Raw genomic sequence first — 23,561 nt, 5'->3', positions numbered from 1 at the left:
CTGACACCATCCCCTCCCACGGGCATGGGGATAGGGGACATTGAGCGTGTGCCTTATGGCCTGGGGTGTGTGTGTGTGTGTGTGTGTGTGTGTGTGTGTGTGAGGGCACCACCACACAGGTGCATGGTGAACTGCTACTGCTGATCCTGGAAAGTTCCTAGACCAAGCCTAGGGGCCCGTCTGTGACAAAGGTTGTCCCTGTCACACGACACTGCTGTGTACATGATACCTGTAACTAAAAGGAAACAACCAAAATGTGAACAGGGCTCTTTCTGGGTCATGACATCACCAGCGATAGTATAATCTTTGCTTCTTTTTAATGTTTATTTATTTTTGAGAGAGAGGAAGACAGCATGAGCACGAGAGGAGCAGAGAGAGGAGGAGACACAGAATCGGAAGCAGGCTCTGGGCTCCGAGCTGTCAGCACAGAGCCCGACGCGGGGCTCGAACTCACGAACCGTGAGATCATGACCCGAGCCAAAGTCCGATGCTTAACCGACTGGGCCACCCAGGCGCCCCTAATCTTTGCTTTTTAAAACTTACCTGTATTTTTTAAATGATTCACAGTGAACACATACTGCTCACAAAAACAGAGGTCAGCTGTTTTTGAACAAGAAACCAAACAAGACTTTTTGCTTCTCCTCTACCTAAAGAGGTGAATGCAGGGCACACTGGGCAAGTGGCCGCTGGGGGCCGCCTGGCACATGGCTTGGATACGGGGCGGAGAAGCTCCTCCGGTGAACTTGGGGCCCAGGCTCACGTCCTTGTCTTCGGAGTCCTCTCGGCTTTGGGGTTTGGACTGAAGGAGTCGAGGGTGAGGTGGCAGCTTATCTTTCCAACGCTCCCGATTTATATCCTCCCCACTCTTCCCACGTGAGCACAGACACACCCTCCTCCGAGAACCTTTCCGAATCTCAGCAGAATTCATTTTTCTTGCCTCGGCGCACCGATGGTTTTTTTGATGTGTTATAGTAGCTTTCTAGGCAGCTTAAACACTACCACAGAGTCCGTAGCTTCAAACTCTACACGTTTAGGGGCGCCTGGGGGGCTCAGTCGTTAAGCGTCCGACTTCGGCTCGGGTCATGATCTCACAGTTCGTGGGTTCGAGCCCCGTGTCGGGCTCTGTGCTGACAGCTCGGAGCCTGGAGCCGGCTTCGGATTCTGTGTCTCCCTCTCTCTCTGCCCCTCCCCCGCTCACACTCTGCCTCTCTAGCTCAAAAATAAACATTTTTAAAAATTAAAAAAAAATCCTACATGTTTATTATCACACAGTTTCTGTGGGCCAGGAGTCTGGCTCTGTGCTTTCACTGGGTCCTCTGCCCCAGGTCCCAAAGGGCTGTGAGCATGGTGTCATCTGGGGTGCGTTCACATCTGGAGGCTTGACTGGGGAAGAATCCACTTCTGCCTCATTCAGCATGTTGGCAGAATTCATTTCCTGGGTATAGGACTGAGGGCCCTGGCTTCTTGCTAGACATTATCTGGAGCCCACTCTCAGTTACCAGAGGCTGTCTGCAGTTTCTAGGACTTTCCAAAGTTCCTTATTACACGGGCTCCTCAGTGTGGCTGCTTATTTCATCAAGCCAGCAAGGAGAATCTCTCTCCAATTTGCTAAAATGGAAGCTTATATCGTGTAACTAACCAAGGAAATGCCATCCTGTTACCTTTGCCACATTCCGTGGGTTAGTGGTGAGTCACAGATCTCAGCCACGCTCAGAGGAGGATTGTGCCAAGGCGGGTACAGCAGGAGGTGGAAGTCATAGGGGTCACCACATCTAGGACAATGTTCATCGTTCTTTATTATTATTATTATTATTAAACATTTATTTATTTTTGAGAGACGAAGAGAGACAGAGCAAGAGTAGAGGAGGGGCAGAGAGAGGGAGACAGAATCAGAAGCAGACTCCAGGCTCTGAGCTGGCACTACAGAGCCCGACGCGGGGCTCGAACTTACGGGACTCAATCTCACGAACTGCGAGATCATGATCTAAGCTGAAGTCGGACACTTAACTGACTGAGCCAGTCAGTTAAGACGCCCCAACAATGTTCACACTTCTATTATAACATACATAAGTTTCATTGATTTCTCAAATTATACGCAGCTGTTTATTGTCAGCCTGTCGTCAGGAACTCGGGGTGGAGGCCTCTGTGTTATTCGTCTCTCGCACCCTCCCAGCACCTAGTGCCAAAGATTCCACATGGTCATGCGCTGGTTATCCCGTTGGCCCCCTCCCCACCCATTCTCCACCTTCCTCTGTGTGCTCTGAGCACCAGGAGGCTGACCCCTGTGGACTGGATCACTCAGGCTCCCCGGGGCCTCTGGCTTCTGGCAGTTCATCCCCTGGGAAGCAGTGGAAGGAGACTGGCTGGTAGGAAAAGAGAAGAGTCTGGGCGTTTGCTCCCCACCCTCCCTGCTGGGTCATAGTTTGGGCCCTAATTCCTTCTACCCTCAGCCACAGCTCCCACGAAAGCCCTCTCTCAGCTGCGGTGACAAAGCCACCTCCCTGTACCTCTCAGGCTTAGAAGTAGGAAGGGCTTGCCTCTGTGGCCACTCTGGCCATGTCACCAGCCCTCAACTGTGCCCACTTCTTTGTAAACATGCTCCTCAGTACCTTTGTGAAGGTAACGCTTGACTGACAGACTTGAGCCCAATAAAACATTGAGTGAGTGCGGGGCGCCTGGGTGACCCAGTGTGTTAAGCGTCTGACTTCGGCTCAGGTCATGATCTCACGGTTCGTGGGTTCGAGCCCCGCATCGGGCTCTGTGCTGACAGCTCGGAACCCGGAGCCTGCTTCGGATTCTGTGTCTCCCTCTCTTTCTGCCCCTCCCCAACTTGTGCGCTCTTTCGCTCTCTCTCAAAAATAAAAACATTTAAAAAATTAAAAAATAAATAAAACACTGAGTGAGTGAATGCGTGCATGCATGACCGAAGGAAGAATTCAGTGAGGCTAGAGTAGGGTGGAGCTGTCATCCAATGTCTACTGTGTTCAAGGCAGCACGCTAAGCTTGTGGAATCGGCTTACGATAGCCCTGTGGGGTGGTATTATTTCCATGTGACACGAGAGGAAGTGGGGACAGAAAAGTCATTGTGAGGTCCACAGAAATTCCAAGTGGTGGTACCAGAGTTTTCTACCTCATCACCAGGCTTTTGGCTTAAGCCTTTAAATCTCGAGGGTCCAGCCGGAGGGTCCCTCGAGCCCCTACTCCAGCATCTTCCCTGTGGCCCTTCTGCCTGGAAAATTCCAGCGACGGTGAGCTCAATCCCTTTGGAGGTGGCCCAGACCCAGGATGGGAATGGAATCTCCCAGCCTCCCAATCCCAGAGCCCAGCTTCTCCCTCTTCCATGGCCTCTCTCAGTCCTGCTCTCCATTCTTCTCCCAGACATGGATGGCCAAGTCAGAGAGGGTTGGGATCCACACCAAGAAAGGTATGGAGGAAGCGGGTGGACAGCTCGTGTGGTGGGACACATCAGAGAGAGGCCGTGTGGCTTCCCCAGGCTGCTCTGTCTGTAGGAATCCCTCCTGGGATAGATCGCCATATACCAGCGTGAGAGGATCTACCTGGCTGAACGGTACCGAGGAGAGGGAGCGTGTGGGGCAGGTGTGCAGAGGTGGAAGCTAGGCTGGGAAGAGATGCGAGGGGCAGCAATCCCAGGCCCGACTGGTTCCCCTCCAGAGCTGCCCGACCCCCACTCTCCACCTCCGCAGAAACAGAACGGAGCTCTGAGTGCCAGGTCTTTGCCTCCTGGGACTATCCCACCCACACCGATGCGGGACTTGGGCCAGCTTCTTTAAAGGTTCCTGGAAGCTTCCATCAAGGCTGCTCTACCAAGGTGAACCTCAAGGGGGAGACCATTCTCCAAGGGAGAGGAGAAGGTGTCAGTTGGGGGAGTGAAAATGCCGGGCCCCCACCCCCACCCCCATCCCTCCCCTCAAGGTTCTCAGGTCTGGGAGGGCAGAGATGGTTGCAGCCTAAGGACCCAGTCTTTGGATGTTCAGCAAGGGTCTGTTGGATGATTGGACATGGAACTTTTGGTTACACATAGACTGAAAAATTTATCTCTGCTTTTCAAAATCCAGCTAAAATGGCAATAACATTTTTTATTTTTATTTTTATTTTTTAGTGTTTATTTATTTTTGAGAGCGAAAAACAGAGTGTGAGTAGGGGAGGGGCAGAGAGAGAGGGAGACACAGAATCCGAAGCAGGCTCCGGGCTCTGAGCCATCAGCACAGAGCCTGCCGCGGGGCTCGAACTCACAAATCGTGAGATCATGACCTGAGCCGAAGTCAAGACACTTAACCAACTGAGCTACCCAGGCGCCCCACAATAACAGTTTTTAAGCCTACCAGTCCACAGAGACAAAGAGAAAGAAGGAAATAGGTGAGAGGTTCTAATAAAATTTTGGACAACAGAGGGCACATGGACGACTGTAACTGTCTCAGCGCAGGAAGTGGAAACCCAAACACTCTGAAAGAGGAGGGTGTGGAGAATGGTACAGACGTGATGCCTATGCCTGCCACAGAACTGTGGAGGCTCCGACATGGGGCAGAAGGTGCCCTACAGGGTGGGGTGCAGGACAGGGGGGCAGAAACAGGAGGACTGGTGGAAAGCCTGTGTAAGGAGCCACGCGCTCCCCAGATGCCCTACCGCACCTATCTCCTGCCCCTGGCTGGAGGTTATTCTGGACATTTGGACTGGAGGGCCTCGAGGGGAGAGAAGGGTCATTCTAGAAGCTGGGAGTGAAGGGCAAGTCTGCAAAGGAAGAGACCCCCCCCCCCCCCAGCTCTTTCCCATGCTGGCTCCTCAAACACTGACAATCAGGTACAGATGCCAAATGGCCGACCTCCAGCCCAGGATCGCCAGGCAATTGAGGAAAGCCTCTGACTTTATTTTACTTTTTAAAGTTTATTTAGGTGCACCTGGGTGACTCCGTCAGTTAAGCATCTGACTCTTCATTTCGGCTCAGGTCACGATCGCACGTGTTCATGAGTTTGAGCCCCGCGTGGGGCTCTGCGCTGACAGCATGGACCCTGATTGGAATTTTCTCTCTCTCTCTCTCTGCCCCTCCCCTGCTCTCTCTCTCAAAATAAATAAATAAAATTTTTTGTTAATAAAAAAATTAAAAATATCAAAATATATTATATATTGTTTATATTATATATATTATATATAGTCAAATATATTATTTTTTAATTAATTTTTTTATTAATAAAAAATTTTATTTATTTATTTTGAGAGAGCAGGGGAGGGGCAGAGAGAGAGAGAGAGAGAATTCCAATCAGGGTCCATGCTGTCAGCGCAGAGCCCCACGCGGGGCTCAAACTCATGAACACGTGCGATCATGACCTGAGCCGAAGTCAAGAATCAGATGCTCAACCGACTGAGCCACCCAGGTGCCCCCAAAACCTCTGGCTTTTGTGTTTTTTTTTTTAATTTTTTTTTTTTTACATTTATTTATTTTTGAGAGACAGAGAGAAACAGTGTGAACAGGGGAAGGGCAGAGAGAGGGAGACACAGAATCCGAAGCAGGCTCCGGGTTCCGAGCTGACAGCACAGAGCCCATGTGGGGCTTGAACCCATGAACCATGAGATCATGACCTGAGCTGAAGTCGGATGCTTAATCGACTGAGCCACCCAGGTGCCCCGCCTCTGGCTTTTGAAAGAGAGCCTCCAACAACAACAACAACAACAACAAACAGAAAAACCTAGACTCTATCTTGTGACACAACCTTTAGGAGGGCTCATGTCCCTCCCCCCTACTCACCATCTTCTTTTCAGAGGAAGCGTGGCCAGTGCACTGGCTGCTTGTCTGGGTCTCCAGACATCCTGTCCCTCCATCCCAAGCCAACCCCAGACTCTTAGGCTCCAAAAGTATGCTCCACTGAATACCCCACCCCAGCTAGAATGAGCTGTGAGTCCTAGAAGTGGAACCAGCTGGATCCACCTAGTGGTGTGATGGCAGATATTTAACAACGAGCTCTCTGGAAAGAAGAAACCCCAGATGATGGGCGTTTGCTGGTTTCAGTGGTTACCAACACGAAGTCACTGGCTGTGGCGTTGGGAGGAGATGCCCACAGTCGGATCCCTCAGGACCATCTGAGCTGGCCCCGGCATAGCGCCGGATCTGCCCCTAGGTGGCAGCGACCGGGGACTCACTCAGGCCACTGCTTTGGGTCAAGTGCCCTCTGCCTTCATCACCCGTCTTCATGAAACACGGCCCGTGAGCCCGACTAACCCGAGTCAGCTCTTCTGGACCAGAGGAGAGACGAGATGGGAAATCCGTCCCGCCACCAACAAACGACAAGTCAGAAGAGACAGGTGGATGTGAAACTAGGGCTGGAGAGGAGGCCCCCCAGAGACTGCGTTGCCCCCTGTGCCACTTCCGATTTTCCAGGGGTTGCTCCAACCCAGGCCACCGCCAGCTGACTTCTCTCTTTCCTGACTTTGGCGGGCTTGCCAAGCTTGGCCTATGGGGACGGTGTGACCAGCATGGGCTTTGCTTGGGACTGAGGCCCTAGAGGGGGCTTGAGGTCACTCCTGGAGGTGGGGGTAGGGGAGGGGGAGGGGACTGAGAATCAAGTGCTTCTAAGTCTTTGGGCATCTCTGGACGTGACCTGCCGTACGACACCCCTGTGGCCTCAGTTTACCCGCCCACAGCCACCCATTCAGATGGCAAGGAAAGGAAGGACAAACTTTAATTGCTGCCGAGAACAGAGACCTCCCTTTGCCACTGGGCGCAGCACAGCTGTCTCAGGCCGAGCACGGTCTGCTCCTCCTGGAGCAAGTGCCCCTCCCCTCCTGGACCCAGAATTGTGGCGGGGGAGGGTGCAGGTGGCGTCTCCCAACCGGGAGGGGCCTAGGAGCGCCACAAGACCAGGTTGGCAGGAGGCACATCAAAGCGTTTGCGGGTGTGGTCCATGTCCCTCTGGTACAGGTAGCCACAGGTAGGCTTCTGCCGGGTGTAGAAGGGGTTCAGGGAGTTGGAGTACTGGGAGGTGTAGAACTTGAACCTAAGCTTGTCCAGGCTCTGCCCCTTCGGGTCTACCACCACCGGCACGTAGGCCGCCACCAGGGTCTGCTCACGATCCCGCTTCCACGACTGGGACAGGGGAGGGCGTGGAAACTTCAGCTTTTTGCCCGATGGTGTCTTCGGCTCCTGGCTGGGTGCTGAGGGTTTCTTTGAGTCCTGTGGGATGGAAAGCAGGCCAGCGCTGAGGCATCAGACACCGGGGCTTCCACGGCTAAGCCCGAGGGTGGGAGCGGGGAAGGGGCCAGCAGCCGCCAGAAGCTTCCGGAGCCACCCCCAAGACAGCTCTGCTGGCCGTGGAGCCAGACATCTCCAGGTAGGGGGCGGCCTTCAGGGCCCCTGACCTGACTTGTGCTGATGCAGACCTCAGCCTGCTTCCCAGAGGCTTCTGCCGACTCAGAGGCTAAGAGCCAGGCTCATCTTCAACCCGCCCCGCCCCCATCTCCCCCACATCCAGCTGTCTGTCTGTCCCTGTCCTTCAAGTCACTCCCATCTGGCCCTCCTCTGCTGCTGTCCTGCCAGGCCTCCCTCCTCTCTCCTGAAGGGTTACTCAGCTTTCCACCAAGCCCTCCTGTCCTCCTGCCTCCCAGCCTGTGCTCTGTTGCTCTCTACTGCCTAGACAAGACATCTCAAGGCCCCTAGCCTGGAAAACAAGAACTCTGAGGACGGGGCTCCCCTCGCCCTGTGCTCTAGCCGGACCTTCCGCCCATTACCTCTGCTGGCAACGTGTCCTTCCAGGCCTCCTTGCCTTTGTTCGGGGCCGATCCCCCAGCCCGGCATGCCCTCCCTCCCTCCCTCCCTCCCGTCCATCAGGGAGATTCTCTTTCCCTTTTGGCCCCGAGCACCTTCAGGGCCGTGCTCTCTCAACCTTACCCTTGACATAATGCCCTCCAAAATCCTATTCCTTGTTTTCCTCCAGACCAAGGCATTCAGTGCGCGCTCAATAAAGGCTGGTTCAATTAAACTGGGTTATAGTAAGGGGTGTTCTCCTTCCAACCAGCCAGCCCATTCTATTTTAGAACACCTCTCATTGTTACAAAGTGACAATGCCAGCTTTTCATAATCGCCAATCTTGGCTGACTGCGCATGGAGGTCTACCCCTCGAGGAGGCCCCCAGTGCCACAAGGATCCCACCCTAGCGACATTTGTTTACCCCCTGGACTGAATTGTTTTGTTCACCTTTGACCTCCACACCGTCTCCCAGGTACCAGATGTTCATTTTACTAGGGGCCTTCACAGTCACAACAGCACAGCGCAAAGGACCGATGCCTCGGTGTCAGGCTGGCTCTGTCCGTCTCCTCCAGGCGACAGCTGGGAGGGGAACCCACTTCGGCTCGGCCCAGCCTCGCAGTCCTCCCGGCCACCCCGGGGAACCAGAACCGGGAAGGAGCCCTTGCTACAGAGCTCCTGGAAGTTGAACCCCTGCCATCTTACAGAAGAAATCCCTGGTACCCAAGAAAGAATGTACGTTCTTTCCTTCTGCATGTAATTTACAAACGCCTTGCCCAACTCAAACCTGCCCAGGGCTTTCTTCCCAAGCCGGCTTTGCTGCCATAGGTTCCTACCCAGAAATGTGTGTGCCCTCAGCTGTGCGTTTCAAAATTCTTCCTATTCTTCCAAGCCAGCAGCCCTCCTGACACCTCCTCCAGGAAGCCTCTGGTGCTGCAACCCCCACCCCTGTTTCACCCTCCTCTGGGCCTTCAGGCATTCCTCTTGGGACGTGGTCCTTTGCGAGGCTGGGACTGTGGGGAGGCAAGTGCACATTTTAAAGAGGTGCGCCGAACCCCTTTTTACATCTTGCTGCCCTGGGTGCTGTGCTCGCCTCATGCCAACCCCAAATCCTGGTCCTTCCGGGCTCCTGCTCATGGTTCAACAGCCTGTAAAACGCTCCCAGTGTTCAGGACCACATCCTAGTCCCCTTTGTGACCCTGGGGCTTCACCCAGTGCTGGCACACAACCAAGCTGGAGAACAGTGTGGAACGGCCTTCCCAGAGCCCTTGAGGCCTGGCCGTGGGGTTAGGAGCGGGGGGACCACACAAGAAATGAGCTATGATGGCGGTAATCAGCGATCGTTCTTCACCATGGGCTCCAAGCACAGCACCAAACTCTTTACATGGGTTATCTCTTCTAATCCTCGCATTACCCTTTAAGGAAGGTATCGTCATGCGTCCTATTTATAGTTGAGAAAGCTGTAGTAAGGATGTCCGTCACAAGTTTAGGGTCAGGCGGCTGGTGAAGAGCCAGGCTGGGACTGAACTCAGGCCTGGCTGACCCCAGGGTCCACACCCTATACGCATCCTGTGTCCACCGCCCTGGGAGGACAGGGGCTGCCAGTCCACTTTTGCCCTCATGCGGTCAGCTTGCTGAGCTCCTGATGGGGGTTCTGGGCAGTAGGAGAGCAGCCGAAGAGAGGGGCAGCCGGATCTCCCAGTTTGTCGGGAACACTGCGGGGCCTTGAACGCTGGAGTCTGAAGTTACCATCTCCTAGCACAGCTGAGGATATGACATTATTTGCTTCACTGGTTCACTCGTTCATTCAAAATGATTCCTCTTATACACCAGGCTCTGAGTGTGCAAATAACAGATACCACAACGTAAACTTGTACAAATCGGAGCTTCCTGCCCTCAGCGCCACGGACACTGTGGGCTGATAATTCTTTCGTTTTATTAAAAATGTTTAACGTTTATTTGTGAGAGAGGGAGACACAGCACCCAAAACAGGCTGCAGGCTGCGAGCTGTCAGCAGAGAGCCGGACGCGGGGCTCGAACTCACAAACCGTGAGCTCATGACCTGAGCCGAGGTCAGCCGCTTAACTGACTGAGCCACCTGGCACCCCTGATGATTCTTTGTTGTGGGGCAGTCCTGGACATTGCAGGATGTTTAGCATATTAAGTATGATTCTGAGGATGTGGGGTTCCGGTCCTCTCGACACTGCAGAAGGGCTCAGCCCATGGCCACGGATCTGGAGATGAGGGAACCATAGCGCATCCCCCCCCACACACCCCGCCTCAGTCTTGGCCATCCAGACCCTGCACCTCAGGCTTGCGAGGCTGGTGTCAAGAGGGACAGAGGCACGTGCTTTCAGAATGGCTGGGGGGGTCTGACCAGAGACCCACAGAGGGAAGGGCGATAATGTTGCTCATGGGACCTAGAATCTCCCCAGCTCCAGGCACTAGACGCTCAGCTCTGCAAAAGCTCCTAAGAGCCATTTGAGGTGTTACTCCCATATCTCAAATGTGGAAGATGAGGCTTGGAGGCATCGAAGCACGTTTAAGTTCACATCGAAGCACGAAGAACCCCCCCCCCCAGAATTCCCGCAGCTCCAGACTAGTTAGTGGGGGAACCAGGATTTGAACACTCCCCTCTCTCTCTGCCCCAGCCCAGGCCCTGACTTGGGCCCTCCTGGGTCTACCTGCCAGCTACTGCTACGGCAACATTTGGGGCCTTGGGGTGAGGAGGACTCAGGCCTTGAGCACATCTAGGGATGAGGCCCTCACAGAAACTAGGGCAGAGGGACCGTCCCCGGGGAGGAGGAAGAAGGGGAAAGGGAGGAGGAAGAGAAGACTCAGAGCAAGGAGGAGGAAGAGGGGGAGGAGGAGGAAGCCCAGGCAGCACAGCTTTGCCCTGCCCCTTCCAAGGGCCCAGCCAGGCTCCAGGTGACTAACCCCAGAGGGCTGAGAACACCCCATCGCCTGCCCAGGGCCCAGCACAGCCAGCTCTGCGGGGGAGGGTGGGGCCCCGAATGCATACTTTCCAGGTTAACGTCTGGTTTCATTTAACCGGCTCCTCCTCCCAGTCCTCCTATCAAGTGCAGGGGGTTGGGGGCCCGTGAACTTTTGGCGATGCCTGAGGCATTTTTGGCTGTGACAATGGGGATGCTACTGGCCTCCAGCGGGGAGTAGCATCCCCATTGTCACAGCCAAAAGTGGGTAGAGGCCAGGGATGCTGCTGACCATCCTACAGAGCCAGGACCGCCCCGCAATAGAGAATTAGCAGCACACGATGTCATCAGTGTCAAGGCGGAGACGCCTACTTTAGAGCTTCGGGGAAGACCCCTAACTCCTTTCCTGCTTCCTGCCAGCCTTCACTTAAGCCTCCGGGTCCACGGAGCAAAGAAGCCTAGAGGGCAAGTAGAGGGTCTCCCCAGCCCCTTCCCTCCCTTCCGAATCCCACTACCCTATTTCTCCTTGGGGTTCCAGCTGGAGCCAAAAGAAGGATCCCGAATAGACCTCTCCCTCTATGACCCCTCCACCCGCACCCCCCAGGCATAGTGTCTGTCCTTGCTGCCAGGGCCTGGAAAGGGGATGGGGGTGACTCGAGAGCGGGGCTTTCCGAGGAGGGCAAGAATATCTCATATGTGGTATTGCTGCGGGTCTGGGAAGACACTGTCGGCTGGAATACTTCAGGCCCAGCGCCCGCCACCCGCGCCTCACTCTCTGGGGGGAAGGCCTCTGGCCCTGTTGAAATGCAAACAGCATCGGGTGAGGCCCTTAAGCCTCCCAGGGCAGCCGGTACCAGGGAATGTGCCTGGGCTTTGGAGTGTGAAGGCCTGAGCTCAGGGCCTCACTCTGCCCTACAGGTCAGGCAACCTTGGGCAAGTCTCGGAACCTCTTTGAGCTTTGGTGGCCTCACCTGCAAAATGAAGATAATAAGGCCATCTGCTTCACCAGCGTGTCGTGGGGGTGCGATGAGTGTGGGAACTTTCAGGGCACAATACAAATAGTAATTATTATCAGCCTCATCTGGCAGTTCCCTGCAGGTTTCGAACAAGCTCATCTGAACCTTTGTGAGAGCCTGTCGGTGTGCGGTGGGGCAGAGGGGCCTGGGAGGGAGCAGATGAGGAGGCTGAGAGAGCTTGGCCTTAGCTCCCTCGTGAGGCTGTGTAGCCTGGGGGCTTGGAGTTCAAATCCCAGCTCCCCCGCTCACACCAAGTGCCTGAGCTTTCAGTATTTTATAACACTCTGTACCTCCGTTTTCCCACCTCTCAAGGGGGAACACCTAAAGAACCTATCTTGTAGGGACAGGGCGCCTGGGTGGCTCAGTTGGTTGAGCGTCTGACTCTTGGTTTGGGCTCAGGTCATGATCATGGTTTGTGAGTTCAAGCCCCACGTCGGGCTCTCTGCTGCACAGAGCCTGCTTGGGATTCTGACTCTCTCTCTCTCTCTCTGCCCCTCCCCTGCTCTCTCTTTCTCTCTCCCTCTCAAAAATCAATAAATAAACATTAAAAAACAAAAAGCTTGCCGTGTGAAACACTGTTCTAAATTCTTAAAAAAAAAAAATAGAATCTATCTCATAGGGTTACCACGAGGATTTAATGAGACATTCTACATAAACTGCCTACGCCTCTTGAGCACTCAGGAAGCTTCAGCTGTCACTGTTACTTGTCACAAGTTTGCCTAGGAGACTGGGAAGTGCAGGCTAGCAGCCCAGGAAATGACTCTGGGAAGTGAAGGGGCAGAGGAACGGGAGGAGAGGAATGGTGGCCTGCTTCCTGCTCCCTCCCCCGGGGGGACAGCCGGGGCTCCACAGCGGCACTGGTCCCTAAGCCTTTTGTAAGAGGTCCCCAGCTCCCAGCCATGAAGGTGGGCCAGGCTCGGGCCTTCATACTCTCTCCTGTCAATCAGACTTCCTGTGACCTTGGGCTGCCTTGATGCAGCCCTGTAAGGTCATCCCACCTGGGACATCCTTGACCAGGGCCTTTCTTGTTGGTGAGATGGAACTTCTGGTGGTCAGGGGCTCCGGAGCTCCCAGGGACTCTTTGGGAGGTACTGGGAGTGCCCAGGTGGGGAGAATTTGCATGGGCTGGGGCATTGTGACACCCCTTTGACAGCACAGTTCCTTCTGTCTTCCTAAGGAGACACAAGGGCAGGGCTGGGGGCTGAAGTCTCAAGGCCTGGAAGGGTCTTTTAACTTTCGCACTGACCCTGTCTGCAATTCCCTCTTCCCACAATCTCCCAGGGCCTGTGAACTGTGGGTGATGCGGTGAGTAGAGAGAGGAGGAAATGATCCCAGTTATTCAGGTACCTCCAGAAGTCCTAACTTTCCCCCCAGGGGCCCAACATGTCATAAGAAATTACTGGCAGGGAGGAAACATACCCAACCAACTCTCCATTCTCTCTCTCTCTGTCTGTCTCTGCCTTCCAAATTACAGAGATGATGGATGGAGGGAGGAAGAAAGGGATAGATGGATGGATGCATGGACAGACAGAGGATGCGTGGACAGAGAGAGTCGGTGGGCAGGAGGATGAGTGTTGGTAGGTAGACAGACAGTGGATGGGCCAAACCCCCTGATTGGACCTCTGCTCACCTTTCTTGCCCCATTTCTTGCTATCTTTTCCCTCACTCTACGCAGTAGCTAATTTCTTAAGCATGCCCCGCTCTTTTCCCTCTGAGCCTTTGCATATGCTGTTCCATAGACAGGTGGCTGGGTAGGGTGGCTGTGGGTGAATGAATGGATACATAGGTGCTCAGTAAATGGCTAGATTGGGGCGCCTGGGTGGCTCAGTCGTTAAGCATCTGACTTCGGCTCAGGTCACGATCTCACGGTTCATGAGTTCAAGTCCCACATCGGGTGTGCTTGAGGCCCACTTCAGCTGAGCTCAAGCTCCACTTCAGGTGAACGTGAGCCCTGCTTCTCTCTCTCCCTCTGCCTCTCACTCACTTGCGCCCTCTCTCTCTCAAAAAAAAAAAAAGGCTAGATTGGCAGGTGGTTGTGCTATAGAGGATGGGATAGCAGGCCCATATATATATATGATATATGATATATGATATATGATATATGATATATATAGTGTGTATATATATATATATACTATATATATATATAATTTTTTAAATGATTACTCATCCTTGAGGCAGAGAGAGCTGGAGAGACAGAATCCAAAGCAGGCTCCAAGCTCCAAGCCGTCAGCACAGAGCCAGACACGGGGCTCGAACTCACTAACCGTGAGATCTTGACCTGAGCTGAAGTCGGACGCTTAACTGACTGAGCCACCCAGGCGCCCCAAGAGTCAGACTCCTTGAGCTTGACTCTGGCTCTACCATTTTACTAGTTGTGTGACCTTGGGCAAGTAATTGACTTCTCTGTAGTTCCATTTGTTCATCTGTAAAATGGGTAGACTACAGGTCTCTACCTAATAGGGATGAGCAAAGCACTCAAGACAGTGCCTGGCACAGGGTAAACACTCAATAAATATTAGCTATTATTATGCATGGGCAGATAACTAGATTAGTGGGTAGGTGGCTGAATGGGCCATCCTGTTCCCATCTTCAAAAACCTGAGCCTCCCCCCTGACCCCAACACCAGAATTAGTAGCACCTTCTGGGAATGCGTCTGAAATCCCACATGCGGGAGGGATCTGAGCTTCTCTCTGGGGTCAGAGGAGGACTAGTGGAAGGGAAATAGAATGAGGCAGTGGCTTCCTGCCCTCTGCCACATTGGCTTGGGCCGGGCCCAGAACTTGTTTCCTTCCTGGCACTGTGTCAGCACTGACTGTCGGTTACGGGGTGGACTTTGGGGCCCTGTGGCAGATTGAGAGTTGGGGTGTTGATGACTTAGCACCCGGCTCAGATCTCACACCCTGATGGTAATGACCCCTAATTTCTGAGCTGGTGGGAGGGCCCAGGAGGGGAGTCTGGCAGGGAAGCGGGAGAAGGAGTGGCAATCAGGGCTGGCCCTCGCGGAGGCTCTGCTCAGCGACTGCCAAGGCTCTGGGGCGATGGTATCTTGCTTGAGGGAGGGAGAGAAGGTGGGAATGTGGCATTCTGGATGGTGTGGCCAGCTTTGCTGGCTCCGGGGAAAGTGGCTTGGCTCCCAGCCCTGGGCCTGAAGGAGCTGTCAGGAGGGAGCCCGGGAGGTGGGCAGGGACTTGGGGGGAGTGGGGGTCCCACAATTTAGCACACGCTACACCTGGTCTCAGCCAGAGGGGGAGGTGCTGGGCTGGTTGCCCCAAGACCTGAAACAAGTCGCACTGCCTCTTTGGGCCTCAGTTTCTATACGTGCACCATGAGGATATCGGGTGTCTCCATCTTGGACATTTGAAGGAAGGGGAGTCGAATCTCATCCTGAGAACTTCAGATAGGGACCCCTCCCCTGCGACTGACCATAGGTCTGGGTCCTGCCTGGTGTGTCCCCGGCCCGGACTGTGCCACCCTCACCATGGGAACCTCAGGAGGGGTCATGGCTATGGAGACCTCCTTTAGGAAGGCCTGGCCAGTCAAACCATATCTGTCATATTTCTTTTGTAAATCACAGAATGGTTACGATCACGGCCTCTGGACCCCACTCTGCCTGGGTTCAGATCCCCCACTGCGACTTCTCAGCTCTGTGGCTTGCCTAAATCACTTAACCTGTGTGTGCCTCAGTTCCTAATCTGCAAAGTGGGGATGATAATAGAATTCACCTAGAAGGCTCGTGTGCGCCGCGTGAGCTCAGAGCAGTGCCCGCTGGGAGGTAGGTGCTAGGAGTTACCTTGGAATTGCTGTTTCTAAGTTCCAGACGACACTGATTAAGTCTTGCCTCCTGGAAGCCCCCCTTTCTCTGACTCCTCTGCCACGCTCCAAGCGTGATCTCATTTTGTAGGTCATCAAAGTTCCCGGAGGGTGAGGACTGACTTGCACCCCTCAGGGGGCATTTGGGAAGGACAGGGAGAGCTGGTGAGGGTCAGAGCTGACCTGGAGCACAGGAAACTCACCAAGCACACACCTTGCCACACACACAGCCTCCCCCCCTGCCCCCCTGCTGCTGAAGCGTCCCGCTACCATATCACTGTAAGGAGGCCTGGTTATTTGGACACGCTTTCCACCCCTCTTTACCTACTGTGTGATTTGGACAAGTTACTTAACCTCTCTGATCCTGACTTATTTTTTTCCTTTGCTGGGCTTAAAGTACAGACAACTGAGTTATTCATACACCTTGCTCATGGTGCATTATCCTCGTTGGTCTATGAAGCCTCCTCTCTCTCACATTCATTCTCCCCCTTTACCTCCAACCCCGTTCCCCACCCATCCTAGCCAGAGGCAACCATTCTAATGTACTTAAGGAGCATCTTCTTGTGCATATGTTCTTGCCAAATAGATATATTGTTGCTTGCGTGCAGGTAGTTTTCATTTACATAAGTAGCACTGTGTGTTTTAGATCTCCCACTGTTAAGATCCATCCATATTGCTGGACCAGCATCTGGTTCCTTGCTCCCCATCACTATGTCCATGGAGTGTATCCACCACATTTGATGTCTCTGCTCCCCCCCAGGACCCCCAGGGACCTCCAACCCCCCCCCCCCCCCCGCCCATCCCCACAAACAACACTGCAATGATATCACACCCATGGCCCTTTATGGACCTAGGTGGCTTCTTTGGGGAATATTCCTAGAGCAGAATGCAACGGTCATAGACCATGAGTAAATATCCCTTAAAGTCTCCTTTTCTCCATCCCTAAAATGAAGGTATTGCCCCATCCCTTCGCGGGGCTGATGATGGGAGTGGGTTAATGCATGCAATCCACTCGGCCCCATGCCTGACATAGAAGAGACGCTTGGCGGATGGGAGACGTGGCTGCTGTTCCTTCCAGACCTCAGGGAGAGCGGGAGATAAGCCAGACCCAGGAGGGCTCGCAGAGAAACGCACCCAGGGCTCAAAGTCCCAGCTCAAGGGTTGGTCTCCAGAGCCCGTGAGAAGTGTGTGGGGGCTATGCCAATATCTGCAGGGTCTGGACTGGTCTTGAATGTCGCAGGGCCTGGTGCAGGGAGACGGCTGTACCTAGGAAATGGTTCCTGCATCCCATTTCTCGCCCTTTCCTCAGAGCCAGAGTAACCTCACACAGGAGGTCCCAGACAGCTTTATTTGTTGTTCTGCCTCCACTCTGCCAGCCACCGGGCATTTCAGCCAGATGTAAAACCACACCCGAGTACTGGATCTCACCCTCCCGTTTTACAGACGGAGAGACTGAGGCTCAGGAGAGCTCCATGGTCTCACAGGAGGTTAGTGGCGGAAGGGGCTCTAGAATCCCCATCTCCGTACTCCTTAAAAGAAACGCATTCCACGTTAAATTATGTTCTTATTATCTATGGAGTTTTCAGTTAAAGCAAATGACCAGCAGAGCACATTACTAAAAAGTAAAAAAACCCACATGTAGTCCTGGCATTCCAACTGAATCATCTCCGTGGTTCTGTTCCCTTCCAATCCCTGGCCATTTACAAATACACTTTATATATCTATAGTCCCAATCCACATGGAATTTTGTTTTTTGCTTTTTGTACTTAGCAACCTTTTTTTAAACACACAATTTCAGACAATGGGATGTTTTTTGCCTGGTCTTCAAGGTGACCTTGCAGACGCCTGCCCCACCCTGTCTCCTGGGCCCCGGTGGAATTTTCCTTCTTGAGGTTCTTTTGTTCAATTGTCACAGCCCTCTTCCAGCCTGTCAGCGCTCTTTGCTGTTCTCTGCTTAGCCTCTCTATGCCCAAAGTCAGGGTAGGGAACAGGGGCAGGAGCAGGTAGGTACTAAACACCTACCATGAGTCAGACTCTCAGATACCTTAACCCACTATCTTGTTGAATCTCATAATAACCTTACATTAATAGCCCCTGTCTCACAGATGAACAAACCGAGACTCAGAAAGGTGGTAGCTTGGCCATGGTCACACCCTTGCTAAACAGCCGAGTCAGGATTCAAACCTGTTCCCCATCAAGGACCCTTCCCACTATGTTATGGTCCTATCAGTAGAGCCCATGGTTACCAAGGGAAATGAGTCTCTTCCCAGCACCCTAAAACACTCCACCCCCTAGCCAGGGCTGGACTTGGGTCTCCACACTCTCGGGCACCAGGTAATGACTTCCTCTGAGCCCCTTCTCAGGATGTGGGAGTCCACACCAGCAGGACCTCATCTTAGCCTGACCTCATCTCCTGGCACCCTCCCAGCTCAGAGGAATGTCAAAGTCAGGGGGATTGGAGCCTACCCTCCCCTGCAGGCAGAAGAAAACCATTTCAGGAGCTGGTCTGGCATAAAGTGTCTCCAGCCTGGAACCAGAGGCTGGACAAGATGCTCTGTCGCTCAGTAGCATATGGGAGTTGGGAGCACTGACCTTTGCCCCTGGAGAGCCAGCTGCAGAGACCTGGGAGGGGATGCAGGAGACCTCAGGACCTCTCAGCCTGCCCTTCCTCCATTCAGTGCATTCTCCCAGCCAGGAGCGCCTTGGCTTTGCTGGATGCAGGAAAAAGCCACAAACTTGGCAAAGTCCTAGCTGGGTCTCTGGGGAGACCACAACTTGGGGGCCCCAATCCCACCCCACGGACCAGAAGAGGCCAATAAAGTCGGCTGGTGGAAGTTACTAAGTAATTGCTCAGCCAAGATTTAATTACAGGATTGGGCTTTGACTGTTGCGAGGGGAGCCTCTTATTTGGCTGTTTTCTTTTACTGGGGGAGCAGGTTGAGATGTTGTTATGAGTGGAGTGGGGGCCCTGCATCAGGAGTACAGGGCACCCAGCCCAGCCGGACCCTCCCCAGAGGCACTCGGCCTCCGGAGCTGCCGGGCAGACAGGGTACAACGGTAGGGGGGAGACAGCCTGCTCACCGTTGAACCCGGGCCTTCAAGAGATGTCCCCCCACCAGCCCCCGCCATCATGGGACTGAAATCGGGGTGAAATGAGTGGGGGAAAGGCAGAGAGATCCCTCCCATCCAGACTCCACAGCCTGATGTCCTCCTGGTGCTTGTGATCACACCGTTCCCTCTCTTCCTCTATTCCCAGCCCAAACTAACTCAAACCGCAAGGGGACCAGAAGAGGGAAGAAATGAACAAACACTTTTGGAGTGCCCTGTGTGCACCAGGCCCTTTGCTGGCACTCCACCTCCATTATCTTACTGAATCTTCCTGTCAACCCCAGGAAGGGCACTATTCCTCCCAAGCTACAGATGAGGAAAACGGCTCCGAGTATTTTTTACTTGCCCTATATGCAAACTGTCCATCAAGACCTTCCTCTCTTCCTAAGAAATGTCCCGCAGACATTTTTCTACCTGTTTCTACCACCAGCACACTAGTCCTGCCCCTCTCCTCTCCCGCTTGTATTCATTAACTAAGTAACCAATGAACTGATCAGCTGAGCAGCAACTCTTAGCCCCTTAGCCTACACTTTCTTCTTCCCATCATCCTTCATCCAAGCTGCCAGATGAAACCCTTAAAACACAGCTGTTGAGGCCCACCTGGCTGGCTCAGTCAGTGGAGCATGTGACTCTTGATCTCAGGGCAGTGAGTTCGAGCCCCGTGTGGGCAGAGAGATTACTTTACCAAAAATAAAAAATAAAAAAACAAAAAAACATCCACTGCTTTTACCAGGCATCAGTGCCTGCTCCTGGTGACCTTTGACTCCAGGCCAGAGCTCCTCAAACCTTAACGTGATCCTGAGTCACCTGGGGCTTTGTCAAAACGTAGATCCTCTGCTGGGTACCTTAATCCTTCAGCTCACTGAATCTCATAACAACCTGAAATTAATAACCTGTTTTATAGACAAACAAACCAAGGCCCAGAGAGGTTGCCCAATGTCTGGGATGGGGTTTCTACAGTTCTAGTAGATTCTACAGTTCTAATAAGAGTCCAGGTGATGCAGCTGCTGCTGGTTCATGGACCATACTCCTAGACTGTCCTGCCTACTTACTTTTCTTTAATTTTTTTATTATTTATTTTATTATCTCATTTTTATTTTTAATTCTTTTTAATTTTTTGTAATGTTTATTTTTGAGAGAGACAGACAGAGTGCAAGCAGGGGAGGGACAGAGAGAGAGGGAGACACCGATCCGAAGCAGGCTCCAGGCTCTGAGCTGCCAGCACAGAGCCCGACGCAGGGCTCAAACTCATGAATCGTGAGATCATGACCTGAGCCGAAGTCGGCCGCTTAACCGACTGAGCCACCCAGGCGCCCCTATTATCTTATTTTTAGGGAGAGGGAGAGAGACAATCTTAGGCAGGCTCCATGCTCAGTGCAGAGCCCCACATGGGGCTCAGTCCCACGACCCTGGGATCATGACCTGAGCTGAAATCAAGAGTCAGACACTCAACTGAGCCACCCAGGCTCCCCTCTTTATTGTTAATTGCAGTGTAGTTGACACACTTTTTCCTCTAATTTTTAAACAGCATATACATGTACATGGTTGGAAAATAAAAAAGTATAAAAAGACACTCAGTCAAAATTCTCCTTCCCATTTTTGTCCCCCTCCTCTTTTGTGCAGTTACCCCCATCTCCATCCCAAGTAACCACTTCTGTTAAGTTTCTTACATATCTCTCCAGTTTCTCTGCGCCGATACAAACAAGATCATACTTATCTTGCCCCAAATAGTAGCAAACTACACACACCATTTTGTCAACAGTTTATCAGTTTATCTTGGAGATAACTGGACACAGTCAGCTGACTCATTCTTCTTTAGAGTTGCATTATTATTCCATCGTGTGGACGTGCCATAATTTATTTAACTAGTCATCTCCAGATGGACAACTTAGGTTGTTTCCAATCTTACCAACTGGTCTTTTTTTTAAACTGTTTATTTATTTTTTGAGAGAGAGCGCGTGCAGGGGAGGGGCAGAGAGAGGGAGACAGAGGATCGGAAGCAGGCTTCAGGCTCTGTGCTGTCAGCACAGAGCCCGATGCGGGGCTCGAACTCACGGACTGCGAGATCATGACCTGAGCCGAAGTCGGCCGCTTAACCGACTGAGCCACCCAGGCGCCCCGAAACTGGTCTTTTTAAGCGCATGACACTCTGGCCAACTTTGCTGTGATCTCCTTCCCACCCTCCAGTTCCCAGCTCCACCATGCTGAGTTCCTGCAGAGTCCTTCATGAATCCTGAGAGTGCTCCCCAGATGCTCCGGCCCATCCTGACTGCTGCTCCTCTGAACCTTGTCCCCTTAGTCTCCTCCTCCTCATTTACTTCCCCTTTTCATCTCTCCACGTGTCTCTCTCTGTGTCCAAAAAGGCTAAAGCAACTTGAACTTTGACGCCATGTCTTTGATTTCTCTGGATCCCTCACAGCTGGTTACAAAAGTGGAAGTTGCATATGAATGAAGCCACTCCCTGGTGGGTCTGCTGGGCTGGTTGGGGGGGGGGGGGGGGGGGAAGGCTACCCAAGGTGGGAGAGCTTCATGGCTCCAAGATCTCCAAGAAAGAAGCCTCTATTTGGTGCCTGAATGTCTAGAGCACTCGGGCAGGTTATGATGATGTCCAGGGCACGATGGGGCATCTGGAGTTCCCTTGTGCCCTCCCTGTGTAGGCAGTGGGAGGAGCCATGATAGGAGGGTGGAAGGATGGATGGTATGGGTATGTGTGCATACCCTAGAATGGCTCCTTCCCTTCTCTATTAACATCCTTGTCATCTTCCACAGACCAGCTCCAGTCTCAATTTCCTGGACTGCTCCAGCCCATGCTGACTTCCTCCCCTCTGAATTCCTGTTATGTGTATGGACACCAATCACCGTTCTGAACTTAGTCATCCGGGGCCTGCCACCTTGAATCACGTAATCTTTATCTCCCTCATGGAGGAAAGAAGACTTCTGTAATTCTCTTATTTTCCCATGGACCCCCCTCCGCCCACACGCAGGCAATTGGGAGAGTCTCCACAACTACTCCTTGAATGAACAGCAAGGGGTTCCAGGAGTGCCGTGGTAGTGGGTGGGGTGGGACAGGGTTGACCACAGGCGTGTCTCCAACCAAAAACATTTGGGGAACACAAGTGTTTCTAAAGATGCTCCTGCCTGCCACCACCACCCCCATCTGTTCTTCAGTCCCTCCCCTCCTGTTGGGGAATCAGTGACCTCATATCCACAAGCCCTGACAGCCCAACTCATCCTGTCCCTTAACCTGGAACAAGTAAAAGGAACTTTTAAAAAATGTCACCCTAAGGGGTGCCTGGGTGGCTCAGTTTTTGAGGGTCCTACTTCGGCTCAGGTCATGATCTCATAGCTCGGGGGGTTCAATCCCTGAGTTGGGCTCTGTCCTGACAGTCGGAGCCTGGAGCCTGCTTCAGATTCTGGGTCTCCCTCTTTCTCTGCCCCTAATCCACTCGCATTCTGTCTCTGTCTCTCTCAAAAATAAACATTAAAAAAAAATTTTTTTAATGTCACTATCATGAAAAACAAAAGCAAGGGATGGTAGTAAATCAGAGATTAAAGGCACCTGACAAGCAAATGCAATGTGTGAATCCTGATTGGACTGTGGATTGGAAAAAAAAAAAAAAAAAGAAACGAAAGTGACATTTGGGGGATAACTGGGAAATTTTTAATACTCGAGTGTGATAACTGTATCATGGTCATTTAGGAGAATGTCCTTATTCTTAGGCAATGGATATTGAAGTATTGGTGTGTGTGGGGAGATGGGCCACGATCTCTATAAGTTTCCACCTTCAGCAAAGTGGAAAAAAAAGTGTGTGTGGAGGGAAAGCGCAGAGCTCATGCGCGGAAGTGTGGCAACCTGTTCACAATGGGTGAAGCCAGGAGAAAGGCGTACAGATAGTCATTTTACTAGTCTTCCAAATTTTTCAGAATGAAAAGTTGAAAAGAATCACCTTTGGTACCTAAGAGCCATGCCATTCCATCTTCTGGGGACCTCAGGGAAACCATGCCGACTGTCTGTGACTGGTCCCCTCCACCCAGCTTCCACTCCTGCTGCCAGGAAGCATGAAAATCTAACACCTTGACTTGGCTCTCCTCTCCTCTCAGCATCTCCCAGGACCCTCTGGGGGCAGTTATCACCTCCCATGCCCACCCCTCCAGGATTGTCCTCTCAGCACCTTAAAGGGCCACCACCCTCTCTCCCTGAAAAGCAAACTGAACCCTAAGCAGGACAAACCCGCCTTGAGTTTTTAAAAATTCTGTTTACTGAACTCACCTTGAGTTTATTTTTTATTTATTTAAAAAAAATTTTTTTAACATTTATTAATTTTTGAGACAGAGAGAGAGAGAGAGCATGAACAGGGGAGGGTCAGAGAAAGAGGGAGACACAGAATCTGAAACAGGCTCCAGGCTCTGAGCTGTCAGCACAGAGCCCGACGCGGGGCTCGAACCTACAGACCGCGAGATCATGACCCGAGCGGAAGTCAGACGCTTAACCGACTGAGCCACCCAGGGGCCCCTCACCTTGAGTTTTTAAAAATCATATTCACTTAACTTCATAGAAAAGAAAAAGAGAATTTTCAAAAATCTATTTATTTTGAGAGAGAGAGGGTGCGCCTGAGCAAGTGAGCATTCAAAAGTTGGGGAGGGGCAGAGAGAGAGAGGGAAAGAGAGAATCCATGCTACATCACTGCAGAGCCCCAGCAGAGCCCCAGGCGGGATTGGAACTCAAGACCCTAGCATCATGACCTGAGCAGAGATCAAGGGTCAGACACATTCAACCAATTGAGCCACCCAGGCATCCCCCCAAAAGAATCTGATGTAAACAAAAATGCCAAGATTTAGTCATCCCACGATTCTCTTTGGAGCTCGGTCACTGTGGATATTTTTCCACCTTTGTCATCAGATAGGAACACTCGTTCATTGCTTTCCCCCCTTTACCTT

The 23,561-nt window shown here is 52.5% G+C and overlaps 1 protein-coding gene and 1 long non-coding RNA gene across 4 annotated transcripts; one reads left to right on the top strand and one right to left on the bottom strand.

Moving 5' to 3' along the window:
• Positions 1-6,674: 6,674 nt before the first annotated feature.
• Positions 6,675-12,787, bottom strand: GUCA1ANB (GUCA1A neighbor). 2 transcript variants are annotated; one of them, XM_042938753.1, is made up of 2 exons: positions 12,701-12,787; positions 6,675-7,183 (listed from the first exon to the last, which is right to left on the bottom strand). In XM_042938753.1, the coding sequence occupies exons 1-2, from the start codon at positions 12,707-12,709 to the stop codon at positions 6,854-6,856; spliced, it is 339 nt and encodes a 112-aa protein (XP_042794687.1). In that variant the 5' UTR covers positions 12,710-12,787; the 3' UTR covers positions 6,675-6,853. The 2 variants fall into 2 exon arrangements, with proteins under 2 accessions (XP_042794687.1, XP_042794688.1); XM_042938754.1 differs by lacking the exon at positions 12,701-12,787 and adding an exon at positions 7,898-8,136.
• Positions 12,788-12,891: 104 nt separating this feature from the next.
• LOC122219912 lies at positions 12,892-21,928 on the top strand. Of its 2 annotated transcripts, XR_006202609.1 has the most exons (4): positions 12,892-13,007; positions 15,280-15,477; positions 20,987-21,087; positions 21,393-21,928. It is a non-coding gene; the product is annotated as an uncharacterized LOC122219912 (long non-coding RNA). The 2 variants fall into 2 exon arrangements; XR_006202608.1 differs by lacking the exon at positions 15,280-15,477.
• The last annotated feature ends 1,633 nt before the right edge of the window (positions 21,929-23,561 follow it).

Source organism: Panthera leo, chromosome B2, assembly GCF_018350215.1.
Source record: "Panthera leo isolate Ple1 chromosome B2, P.leo_Ple1_pat1.1, whole genome shotgun sequence".
Lineage (NCBI taxonomy): Eukaryota > Metazoa > Chordata > Mammalia > Carnivora > Felidae > Panthera > Panthera leo.
This window is presented reverse-complemented; position numbering and strand designations above follow the sequence as displayed.